This window comes from Punica granatum, chromosome 5, assembly GCF_007655135.1.
Source record: "Punica granatum isolate Tunisia-2019 chromosome 5, ASM765513v2, whole genome shotgun sequence".
NCBI lineage: Eukaryota > Viridiplantae > Streptophyta > Magnoliopsida > Myrtales > Lythraceae > Punica > Punica granatum.
This window is the reverse complement of record NC_045131.1, coordinates 11,810,372-11,823,997: the sequence shown is the minus strand read 5'-3', so window position 1 is coordinate 11,823,997 and position 13,626 is coordinate 11,810,372. Positions and strand designations below refer to the sequence as shown.

Here is a 13,626-nt window from a genome sequence, read left to right as displayed (position 1 = left end):
TAGTTAGTATCGGAGCAGGACTTTTCTAAATATGATAATGGCGAACGAAGCGGTTCACAACCACCCTAATGTCGAAGAGCAGGAGGTGACAGTAAATTAGCAAAGGATCGAGAGGCTGGAACAGACACTCAAACAGAGGTTGGAGTGGAGATTAGACCAAAGGTTTGAGGAGCTGCATACCATGCTTGGCGCTCTAGGCTTGCGTACTGATCAGAATGCGGGAGACGATTGTCGGGCATATCGTGTTGTTCCTCATGAGTTGCTTGTCGTTCGACGCGTTTCGGCCAATCGTACACTCCAAGTCGATGTTGGTCCATTTCAAGATGGATACAATCGAGTTGTGAATTATTGCGGAAGCAGAAGATATCTATGGGATCCAGAAGATTACCATCCAAGAAGAGTTCCCACTTTCGATGGAAGAGTAAGTGACGAAAATTTTCTAGAATGGATTTTCGATGTGGATCATTTCTTTGATTAATATGATATCCCTGATAATGGAAGCTGAGTAGATCGGGAAGTTTATCCCTTCAGAGGTAAACCTTCTACTTGGCGGGAAAGATTGCAACAAGATCGCATTTGAGATTACAAAGATCCAATTTTTATATGGAGGCGTATGAAGAGATTTCTAAAAACAAGATTGTTTTCCTTAGAGTATGAAGAGTACTTGTTTCAATTGTACTAGCAATGTTCTTAACGAAGTAGGATGGTTGAAAAGTATACCATGAAATTCTTTCACTTGGTTGAATGCGTTTTATTAGTAGAAAGTGAAGATAACAAAATCAAGCGTTATCTAGAAGGCCTAAATCCTAACATACAAGAAAGAATAGGGTACAAGGTGATTTCGACTTTATCTGAAACTTACGGCATAGCTTTTAAGGTCGAATTGCAATTGAATGAGCAAATTAGAATTGAAACTCGAGAGAATTCTGCTGATTTCACCAAACTTCATCATGAAAGGGCTAAAGTAAATATTAGTGATACGAAGAATATTCATCTAGTGATGAAAGGAAATTTCGCACAACAACCATGACATCGAAAAGGATGACGAGAGACTGAAGCCAACCGACTGCAAGGAAGAGGAGATTGAGGAAGTTCCTAAGATTGTCGAGAGTCCCAAAAAAGAACAAGCATTTGAGGCCAAGATTGGGTTAACACCAGAATCCAAGAGTTGCCTATTTCCTTGGAAGAGAAGATCATAAAGTTATCATGCGTATCAAAATTCCTACATATGGAATTCCAAGCAATGATGATCACAGAACCAGGCATACGAGGGGTTCAACTTCATGTGGATTACAAAACTCGAAGCACATCGAAAACTTGAGGACGAGCTTTTCACAAGTGGGGGAGAATGACGAGGAGGATTTTAAGCCGAAATCCATATCAACAAGTCTAAACCCAGATAAGCATATATTGAATATATCAAGAAAATATTCTCGTAATGTGAAAAGGGAAGATGAGATGTCTTGATCAATAGATTATGAATATTATTATCTTAATTAGATAATATATTTTATTTAAATAGAAATATATTTAGAATTAGATATAACTTTCAATTTTAGTTTGAGTCAAGAGTTTTCAGTTTCTTATTTTGGAACAATTACCTGTTTTGTTTTAGAAAGTTACATCGTAAGAGTCTATATTCTAATTTCTTATTTTAGTATTTTCATAGTTGTCTTAGGCCTATATATATGTAGTTCAACTCATTGTACCATAACTTTAGAAGTTTATATCTTAGTATCAATGATATTTCTTGGAGAGATTTTATCTTTTTCCATGATCATTTTGGGTGTTATTCGTCGGGTTTAGGGTGATGTATTCCCTTTGAGTCTAAATTCAAATTTAGATTTGAAAAACTGTGATCTGCATTGCCACTACAAGAAAATTAGACTATTACTACAAAATATTTTGTCAAAATATGGTTAGTATTTGTCACCAAATGTTTCTCGTGACAAATTTTTTTTGTCACAGCTTTTGTTAGAATAAGCTTGTCTTAATAAGTTTGTCGTGACAAAATATTACTTTATCACAATATCATATCACATATTGTGAGAAAGTTAAATTTTGTAATTATAAATCATTTTATCGTGACAAAATGAAATGTCACAATATTAAGATGATTTCGTTGCAATAAATGTCGTTTGTCATGAAAAGTCGATCTTTAATTTTCGAATAACTTTCGAATGAAATATCTCGTGATAATATACATGACAAATATTCGTCAAAATAACAAAATTAATAAAATTAAAAATTCGTAATTAGAAATAATTAATATTTTTTTGAAAATATTAATTTTCTAAAAATCTATAAAATTAAATTCCTCTTTTCACGAATTCTTTCGTCAGGATTGACGAAGTCTTTCATCATTATTATTTTATCTATAATTCATACGGTTAATTTGACGAATGTTACATTTTATCCAATACTATAATCATAGGCCAAATTGGAGGTACAAAATTAGTGAAAAACGAAAGCAATACAAACATTTTCAACTAGAATAAGGAGCACCAAATAGATATTAACCTATTAATCCAAAGTTATAATATTAAAATGTCAAAGAAATTCCAAATTACAAGTCTAAGAAGAGAACTACTTCTACTTGAACTTAGAAATTAAAAGAAAACATCCTAGAATAGAGCGATGATCTTTCTAAACCATTTACGTGATGAGTCTTGCGCCTCCCATTGTCCAAATGCACTTTCGTCTACAAAATACAAAACAGAAAATTCAATCAGCATGTTGTAATTTAAAATTAATACATATGTGATGGCTATGATATCACAACTCATAAAAATTAGATTTAATGCTCCAAGATCTTACAACAGCCCTTATCCATAAATAAGGAATCTAAACTACAAGACTACATCATCAAAATGTAAAATAAAAGTTAAAGTCTCCATAGAAAAATAAAAATATGAACAGTTATCTTCGAACAAAAGGTTGCTTTAAAGGGTTCAAGAGGCTATGACAGAATGTCTATAAAATAAAAAAGTAATTGCATGGAGATTAACAATAAAAGGGTTAGAGAATATTTGGAAGAATGTCAAGAAAACTATGAGTTCCATCCTATAGAAAAATCCAAGCTTATCCTTTTTTATTGGTAACCCAATTCAATTTATTGGACAAACAAAACAACTTCCTTCTATATTCTATGAAGTCGATGTCCATTGAATAACTGAAATCTAACCAATATAGCCAATAGATAGACAAAAAAAGGAAAAACAAGTTGAAATTTTTTATTTACCGTTAAGGATTTGAGTGAGAGGTGTCTCTTGCTTCAAGTCGACCAAGCAAATCTCGAATTTGGGCTTCCAGATTGGCATGTGATGACTGCAATATTCCTATATGATCTTGTTGACTTTCTATTTGTGCTTGTTGACTTCCAATCTTCTGCTCCAACACTTCACGAGATTCTCTCTTAGAGTCATTACCTTCTACATGGAAACGAGCAGTTGATCTTGGCCTAGCAAGATGCCTTGCACCATAGCCAAGTCCACGAGTATACCTAGATTTTGGCTTCACAACTTCTTGAAATATCTCTCTTCCTGTTAATGAAATGTCATTCTCTATTGGTTGTGCATGCAAAGCCTTCATTTGCTCCTATGAAGGAAAAAATATTTTATCATTCAAAGTATCACTATTACTAACAATAAAAATAATAGGTTCAGCTTCTATGAGCAAATAAATATCTCTAAAAAGCTTTTTAACGTATTTTCATGTAAGAGTGAAATACATAGTTCTCTTGAGCTTTTGGATGGATCCATGTGCCAGTAGCCCTCTTGTGATGGGCATCATAATACACACCGACTTCTTTAGGCATCGGTAGAGGGTCCTCAGAGATTTCCCACACATAATTATAAATGATGTGATATATCATTCATTGATTAAATTTAGTATAAAAGATTTTGAATTCATCATCAATCTTACCATTTCATACATACGTGGACAATATGACTTTGAACCTGATGTATGATTCACCTCAAGCTTCGACCTATTGGTAGCATTTGCCTTGCTAGCACGCTATATTAAAAAATACAATTACTTGCATAAAGGGCATCCATATGGTAAACAAAGGGGCAGAAAAAAAAAGAAAAAAAAAGACAAACTAGATAAAAAAAATACTTTAAATTCATCACTCTCGAAATGCTTACACAATGGAGTCCAATCTGCCTCCTCCACATCAATAGGAGGATTTCGACGTGCTTCCTCGATGGTCAAAAACTTTCTATAGTGCTTGCGGCAATTATGTTTGAATTGCCTATAACGATCTGCCATTGTTGCATCTACCACTTCTCTTGCATGTGGCTCAGGCAGATAAATTTGAAATTCACTCTACAGAGCCAAAGTAAAAAGTACAATAAGAAAATAAATATGCTTGTTTTACCACATTTCAGCGTCAAATTTACAACTAAAGTCATCCTAGATACATGCAATACATAATATATCTTAAATTAAATTAGAATATTCATAGTTTCTCTTACCTGTAGACGAGCAAACAGTGGCTCTTTCATCTCATTTTTCATTCTCTTCCAATAATATACTCGAAGGGGAACTAGTAACTGGGTGATTATGCCTAACTCCATCTTAAATATTTTCTCAGCTGAGCCTACGGGTTTGTAGTTATCTTCAGAAATGATAACTCCATCAATTTTGCTACCCTCCTCAGTCGTTTCGTGACCTGAAAACCCCTAGCTAAACCATGACCTCTCTTTTTGGTAGAAATAGTAGTACGTATGAATAATATAAGAAAGTTAACGTATACAAGATGAACAAGTAGTTAGAATATGAAACAAGGGTAAATGCGAAAAAGAGTAAACCTTCGACTAATATTTCCAATCTCTAACAACAACTCTCATGGAACAAAATGAGTATATAATCAATAGATAGAATCTTCAATAAATCTCTAATTTTGCCATCTAAGCATAGAAGCTCTGCCTAAATTAATTGAGAAACAAAACCTTCAGCCTGACTAATCGGCTACTCAATTTCACAGTGCCTAATTAAATATTTCATTACATAATTCAACAAATTGACTTATCAAAAAGAAGCACCAGTCCTTAAACTGACAGAAATTTAAAAAATTCGAGCAAACAACAAGCCAAATAGTACAATTGCCCATCGCTATACACAGAGAAAATCAAAGTGAAGTAACCGACAATACCCAGTATAGAGACAGGTTTTAGTAGATTGACTCTAAACCACAAAGGCAAAAACTTATAGAAATTTCATGCAAGAATAAGAGAGCATCGATCGGTGTAGAGAAAGAGAAAGGAGATACCTTGGTATAATCTGCCCAAGTTCTCTTGTGATTAGATAGAGAGCTACGAACCCACAATTACAGTTCGCAGGGAATGATTTACACTGACTTTTCGCCAAATTTGCATTCCCATTTTGGCGCGCCCTTCTTCCCGCTAACTGATGCTAGTGGGCAGCAAATCTTGCGAATTTTTCGGTGGATTGCTTTCAGAATCTGAGAAGGAACAAGGGAGAAAAGGATTTGGAAGAGATAAGCTAGAGATTTGGAAGAGGAAGAGAGAAATAGCGAGAGATTTGGAACGGCAGAGAAGATGAGAGAGAGATGTGCAAAATTAGGGAAAATAAGATAACTGATCGTTTTTTTTTTATTTTGGTGAGAAGAGATTTGATGCTTTTTTTTTGGGCCTATTAATTACTCTTAGATGAAACTATATAATCCTACTTTGAAAAAGTCATTTAATAAATACTAACTAATCAAAATGTAACTTGAACATATATATTTATAGATAGATATGGAAGTTAATGTTTACAAGTATTTTTAAATGGTTTTAGCTGATGTAACTCTAATAAGGGTTCAGTTGTTCTAATTAAAATGGTCATATTGCTGTTAATAACTATGTATGATATAAAAGTATAGATATCTATATGTTAGAGTAAAATTTTAATGCTAATATATAGTTATGTTAGAATGATTTGATCCATTGGCCATTGTGTAGCTTGCCCTGTCATGCATAACTCCGATATCAATCATCCTAATACTATAGTTTGAGCTGGTAGATATCGAAAATCATGATACTTTAAGTATCATTTGTAGGAACTAGCTAATTGTAACTTCATGACGAACTAATATCATATTATGCCGACATGAAAAAATCTATAGAATAGACGAGTTACATTTATAAGGGTTGTCCATTTACTTTATGTTTGCTAGATATGACAAAGTTATCGCTTAGATAAGGAGTGTAACTGAAACGAGATACTCATGAGCTACTTGCTATCAAGATCTTTCTTTGAGTCAAGATCTTTCTTTGAAAAATTGAAAAATTAATGCATTGAGATCGTATTATTTGAAAAAAAAATTAAAAACTAAAGCTTATATTTTGCAGATAACAAATATGAAAAAATTAAAAATTATGAAATTATTCTATAAATGATCACATTTTACGAGAAAGTACTTATTTATAATAAAAATGATGAATTCGTGAATATTATAAATTATTTAAAATTTAAAAATCAAGGATGTTTTGTAAGTAAATAATAATTCTTTTGATAAAATCATTCATCATGAGAAATTATACTGTATATTGTGAAAAATAATTTGTAGCATAGTTGAAAAATGAGATTATGGAGACATAATACAATTGTCATATGTCATATGATGCATTCTTTGTCATTGTATATTTTGATATGATTTTTTGTGATAAATTTTTCGCAAAGAAATAATTTTGTCACAATATTACAATTACGAATCGTAACGAATTATCAGCCAAAACAACAGTGACAAACTATTGTGATAAAATCACATTTTGTCACCTTAAGTGTATTATTTATGACAAAATGAGCTGACGAATTATTTTTTGTCGCGATTTGACAATTACTGTGACAAACTTATCTTTTATCACTATATAATTGTTTCTTTTGACAAACATTTCTTTGTGGCAAGAGATTTTGTCATAATAAATGAAATTTCTTGTAGTGTGCGTCACGATCTGTCCTCGCAATTCTTTTGCTTTTATAATTATCCTTTGCATCTAAAAGGAAGTGTTTCGGCTTCTTTTTTCATTTTCAGTTCCAACTGTTCTTATCCTCTATTCAATCTGAAAAGAATATCGGAAATATGAAAATCTTAAAGAATACGACGTTCGTGAATCATATTACCCAATCAGATTCACTGGCCTAAACGAGACACACCAAGCCGGTTGATTATTTGAGTCGGGCTCCACTTGATATATGAATCCACTTGATTATTTTTATGTACCTTTTTATAAGCTTGTAAACAAAGAAATTAAGACATGTTATTACTTGGGGAAAAAGAAAAAGATGAGAAAAACATCCTAAGAAAATATACGGCTCTTTCCCTTCCGATGAGCCGGTTATATATACATATATAATATAATGTAAAGGAGATTCCGTGTATTTAATTCTTTGCCTCCCAGAGATTGATGCCACGTAGAAAATATGATGTATGCATACATATATACATGTAGTATATATTTACTTTGGGATTCCATGCATATATATTACGTAATAACGTAAGGCATAGCATAGAGCATACCATACAGAGAAGTATATGTTCTTATCATTGCCCTATGAGCCCCAAATGATTCGATTTGGGAGTGACGAAATTTAAAAGAAGTTGAACAAAAAAAGGGAATTAGCTTTTCTTCTTTTTCTTTATACGCGTATCTTTGTATGGCTTTGCTGCATATAAAAATATATTCAATTTATATATGTATGTGTGAGCCAGGACAGACATTTCTGAACGTGTGTATATATATATATATATATATAAGTTTTCGGTCTGTCTACTCGTGCGCGTGCGTGCATGTAGATAGATTTATCATCATCTTCTTAACTCGTAGCGCTTCTGATTCAATTGATCTTAAATTTCGTAATAAACTCTGAGACGACAAAAATCTAAGATATAATACAAGAGGTGATGAATCTAAATAAAAGAAAAAATAAAAAATAAAAAATAAAAAATAAGAAATAAGAAAGAAAGAAAGAAGAAAGAGTGGAGGATAATATCCGGGACCTCATAACATATGCTTCTCCCTCTCTTCCACATATAAACGGTCAATTTACCCAAAAAAAAACCCACCGCATGCATGCTTGCACACTCCCACGTGCATATATCTCATATATGAAAGCAGAAGTGACGTGTGCTTGATAGACTGCATGCTAAATTAGATCTTTCAAATTCACCCAATACATATATATATATATATTTCAAAGAAGAAGGAGTCATAGTACAGAGATCAAAATGCCAATTCATTTTTTATTGGTAGGATATATATTCCTTTTTATTTCGCTTTATTTCATAATTTTATACTAAATTTATGAATTTCTCTTATAACCGGAAAAAAAATTAGATTTTCAAAATAATTTTCTCGAAGCTTCCGGCTTCTATATTTGCCATTAATTTTTGTCATCTTTTTGTAAAAATTAGTACATGAACTTTTTTTGGCTGACACAAATTATTACATTTATTTTATTTTTAATTAAATTTGTGTCTACACGGGATCTATCCGATCCAAAAGTTATCAGTTGGTTTAACCCAAACTGCATATACGCCCAATTATTTTCTTTAAATTATCAATTATTGAACATTGTAATTTTGATATCAACATCCACCTTTAGGTGATAATATGTAGTTCGTCTTTACACTTTGCTTATGTGAGGCATGTCATGTGCCCTTGAATTCCGCCATCACTAATTGACTTCGAGATAGGACTTCTTTTTCCCCTATCTCAGGTTTTTATTGGACCATGAGCCGGTAATTACCTCTTCTGTGCTTGATTGAGAGGAGACTAATATGACAGCATTTGACATTGGGTTTGACGTGATGTCAGCCCATGCAGGCACATGAGACCTCACCTTGATACCATATAGAATTTTTACTAGACTATACTTATAAAGATTGGGAAATTTTACTATGATCTTGTGTTATGTGACACGGGACGATCACATGCGTTCACCCGCGGAATCCATACGGGACCCATGCACAGTCGACATGACCCTAGGTCATGTTAGCAGAACCGATAAAGATTTATGTCTTCCATCTAAAATCTCGAACTCTTGAGTTGAATATAAATCCAATAACTTACTAGGTCCGCGGATGGAAAGTTTACATTTGGCCAACGGAAGTACGAACAATAGATTTTTCATCATGAGTAATGTAAGCGCAAAGCATCAGAAAAGAAAATGGTAAGGAGAAATAGTAGTGTCTTATAAACTTTGCATTTAAAGTCTAATTAAATCAAAAAGCAATATCATACTGCAATTTAGACATAAATACATGATCCTGCGCGCTCACATATGCGCCAATTTTTTTTTTCCAACGTCCAATCATCCTAGCTAGATAGGTAGCACAGGTTAGCGGTCTTCCTATCGAGCCGAGCGCATCTCGGAGGGATGCAATAACTATAGAAGTCGAAAATCGCCAAAGTAGGGTTTGTTATCGATCCCTCAAGGGTGGTGGCAAAGTCTTGCCCCTAAGGGCCATGGCATCTCATACGCATGCGTGGGAACTAGCATGCTACGCCAGAGTTCACAGTACGTGCCCGATTCATGAGATACTTTTTCTTGAGTTGTTGAATATATATTCATTGTTCGACTTTTTCTTTTTTATTATCATCATTTAGAGCCAAGACTCATGCAACTAGAAGGGAATAGACATGGGAAAGAATATTAAAGAGTTCAGGAGTTGTCCTACTAATAAGAATAAATCCCAAGACCCTTTATTGGTCTTATTAAATCGAGGATGATGTTACTCCACCAAAATTTTCTTTCTCAGTTATCATTTGATTAAATATGATGATTGCTCTACTTGCCTCAGATAACTAGCTAGTGAGTCTAACTATGAAATCTTCTATCACCCATTGGAAACCAATAGATGAATGAGAGTTCTTCTTCTCTTTCTCTTCGTTATAAATTTCATTTTTGGCCTTCCCTTTACATGTATGAGTGAAATTCTTCCTCGATTTAATTTCATCTATTGGAGACATCATCACCCAAGGAACAACTATTCCTTTCACTCGGTTTTTTTCTTCCACATAAGAAGAATGAGAATCTATCTCCATTGCATCAAATGAAAAGTGGGGAAGAGGTCCCAAGTGGATAACATCAAATCCCTATGCTCCAGCAAAGCAAATGCCTCTTAGATATAAATTCATCATTCATATAATCAGAAAACTTAATTTCTGATTTAGAAAAGAATCCCTTTAATAATTAAAATTAACAAATGGAGCACTTAAAGGGCCAGGAAAATTTTAAATATGGCTGAATGCCTTCTTGATGGTGGGTACAAATAAAAAGTTTCCATGATTTAACAGCACATATGGGCATGGCATATATCCTATGCACCTCACCCTATATTTAACACGTGGGTTTCTTAGAAATTTTCTGATAGGAACGTGGACCCAGACATGTAATTTTTTTTAGTTAGAACGGAGATTCATGTGCCTAGTACAATAAATGAACATAAAATAAAATTAGAGAGTACATGAGTCTCATAAGTGATTATTGAATTCATGATCTCTTAAATCTGACCAGACATGTAATTTGGATCATGAGAAAGTAGTGATAGATGGTAGGAGAAATCATATCAAATTTGGAGATTTGCTACGATTAGTTACGATCAATGATCTTTTTTTTTTTTTGTTATCAGGAGTGTCCATGGCCTATTACAATCGGTGATCATATTTTCCTTCACCATGAGAAGGGGCGTAGAGAGTGAGTTAGTTAAACTCCTGGCCAACAAAAAAGGAATGATCCAAAATTTCCCATATTGGCCAAATAAAAGAAACTTGAATTGAGCACGACAAAGAAAAAGAAACTTGAATTGAAGTACCTTGCTATCAGAGTTACGTTGACACTAGAACGGAAATTAATCTTATCAACTAGTAGTTTGATGATATTTCGTGGTCTCACTGAGAAAAACAAAATCAAATCACAGGCTGATCTTCTCCGTTCACGTACGAATTCAGGTCGACTGGCAGAGAGCAAGCGATTGGAATGACAATGTGTCATCCGCATTAGTGGACTTGATCAAATATATCTCGTATGTATTTTTTTTTTGTCAAATAAATATCTTGATATTATTATAAGGATCTTGTACAACTATACATCTTAAAATTTAATCGATCATCAGAATCTCTCGAAGCTGAGACTCGAATACGTTCAGCCAAAAGAGTATGTTCGAGAGGTGGCTACTTGGTTCAGGGCGACAACTATATGTAAATGATCCTCAGATAGGTAGGAATAATGTGACATATATGTTCTCTGCCACACACCCACATATTGAGCATATATACGATATGTACCATACATATGATGGCAAAAACGAAACAATTTCATATCAAGCAAATATACGAGGATACATATACAATGGAAAGGCCGTACTGGAATGTCTGTCTTCCGTATGAAAAATAATTGGAGGAATTTATTCACTTTTTTCTGTACTGCAGAACTCATCATCAACCGTCCTTCTCATGAGTAAATCGGAAACCGACTGATCAAAAATCTATAAAGAACATTCTGATTCCTTCCGTCCTACCCGTTTTGTAGCCTTTACCCCACAAGATTTTTAATGCCAATCCACAAGTTAAATTCGTCCTCTCTCAACCAATTTCATTATAAATATGAGCATTCGAAAGGCCATGTTTTCTCACACCAAAGCCAATCAACTCATCTTCACAAGCTACATTTTGCCCTAAATTGTTCTTTCACAATCAATCCAAGCCCTTCTCGCTTGCTTCAAGCTAGAGATCAATCTTCCGGTGAAGTGTCCGACGTGATCAAGCCTTTAGAGAAACCCTTTGAAAAGTTGAAGACGATCCACAGTCGGGCATATCATGGAGAGGGTGTCGCGAATGGTGTCTGAGAGGCCGGTGGTGATATTCAGCAGGAGCACATGCGGCATGTGCCACACAGTGCAGGCGCTGTTCACCGACTTTGGGGTCCACCCTGCAGTCCACGAGCTGGATGAGATCCCCAGGGGCCGGGAGATCGAGCAGGCCCTGTCAAGGCTAGGGTGCAGCCCCTCCGTGCCGGCGGTGTTCATTGGCGGGGAACTGGTGGGCGGAGTCAGCGAGGTCATGAGCCTCCACCTCAATCGCTCCCTGATCCCATTGCTCAAGAATGTCGGCGCTTTATGGGTTTAAACGACTTGAGTATGCGTGACCCATCCAAAAACAGATCTAGTAATAAGTGTATGCGTGTTTTTATGTACCATACACATAACTTTTGGGATCACTTATTAGGGTTTATTCGGATGAGTGCGCATTATATGGTATACGTATGTCATAGTTCTCCGAAGAACGCTACATAGAATGTGTTACCAGACGTGTAAGCCGTACGGTTTTTGTAGCCATGAGCACGGTTTTAATGAAGTTAATGTCATGATTTCCTATATAAGGTACTAAAACTGACGAGTATTATGCAGATTTTGTGTATGCATGGTCTCCCGAAAGGACGATAGAGTACCTATTCATTAGTCTTGCCATCTACTGATAATTATATGACGATAGCGTTCTCCTTAAACTAATTTTAAAGTCCCAGCGAACATACTGAGTCCTATCTTGGCCTTCGCCTTGTTACATCTTTAATACGTACGGGCTAAAGAATATCGATTCTCGAAATGCAAACGGTCGATACCCAAAAATAAATCATCCTGTATTAAATTGATTGCGTGGTACTCCTTTCCATTCCATACTGTCTTAATAACATTACCTAAAATACTTTAGGGCTTCCAATGAGTCTTGCTAGCTGTTTGAAGCAGTAGAAGAAATATTTTCGATCCGCAGCATCGTGCGGGTCCTTAGGTATTGTGGACTTGACCTGCTTAGTTTGGGTTGGGCCTGCACATTCATGTCCAATATTTGTGTGTTGCTTGCTAGACCCCGATTGTTTAGCCTACGGAAGTCCATACAAAACCCCTCACTTTTAGAGCGGAGAAATTATATTATCATGAATTCCATAAATTACGGTAGCATTAGATTGAGTCAATTATTGGTTAGCAAAAATTACGTCATAGTTTCTCATAAACAGGGAAAAAAAAAAACTGAGGCGAGACTGAACCGAAAAAACTAGGCTTTTTTCTCACCTCAACTTATTCTTGGGCAGCTTTTTTTTTTTTTTCTAAGCACGGAAAAACCAGTCCGAAAGATTGGGGCCCAAAATAAAAGTCGGACAGTGCCTGACCCTACCAGGTGTGTAGTTATTGTATATTTCTAACTCATACTTAGTCTGTACTCTATAGTTTTCATTTATACTTATTTACTCTATATTTTAATTGTATAGGTTCTCTCGATAATTTAGTTATTTGATTTGTCTATTTTCATTTATTTGGCATAAAATTGTTCTTTATATTACATTGCATCGGTGATATTGTGCTGATTTGGTCTCATTATGGTTGTGTATCGAGATGACACGATCTAGGAAAATTTGTTTAACTTTTTGTTTAGGGAAAAGGAGGTTACAACGTTAATTTTTTTTTATTTTCAATTCTCAATCTTTAGTCTTTTAATCATTTTAGTTCTAAATCTTTTTCTTTTATCATTCCAATCATTAACTTTTCATTTTGTTTCATTTTAGTCCTATAAAGAAAATCGAAAGGGAATGAGGGGTCGGGGTCGCTAATCGGCGAGCCCG

General features: G+C 34.5%; 1 protein-coding gene across 1 annotated transcript; it reads left to right on the top strand.

Annotated features, from left to right (window-relative positions):
• The first annotated feature begins 11,633 nt into the window (after positions 1–11,633).
• Positions 11,634–12,400, top strand: LOC116207184 (monothiol glutaredoxin-S2). Its single transcript, XM_031540065.1, has one exon. It carries the CDS (start codon positions 11,829–11,831, stop codon positions 12,135–12,137), a length of 309 nt encoding a protein of 102 aa, XP_031395925.1. The 5' UTR covers positions 11,634–11,828; the 3' UTR covers positions 12,138–12,400.
• Positions 12,401–13,626: the final 1,226 nt, after the last annotated feature.

Excerpts from the sequence above, each read along its gene's own strand:
- LOC116207184 (XM_031540065.1), top strand. The coding sequence starts at position 11,829 with ATGGAGAGGGTGTCGCGAATGGTGTCTGAGAGGCCGGTGGTGATATTC.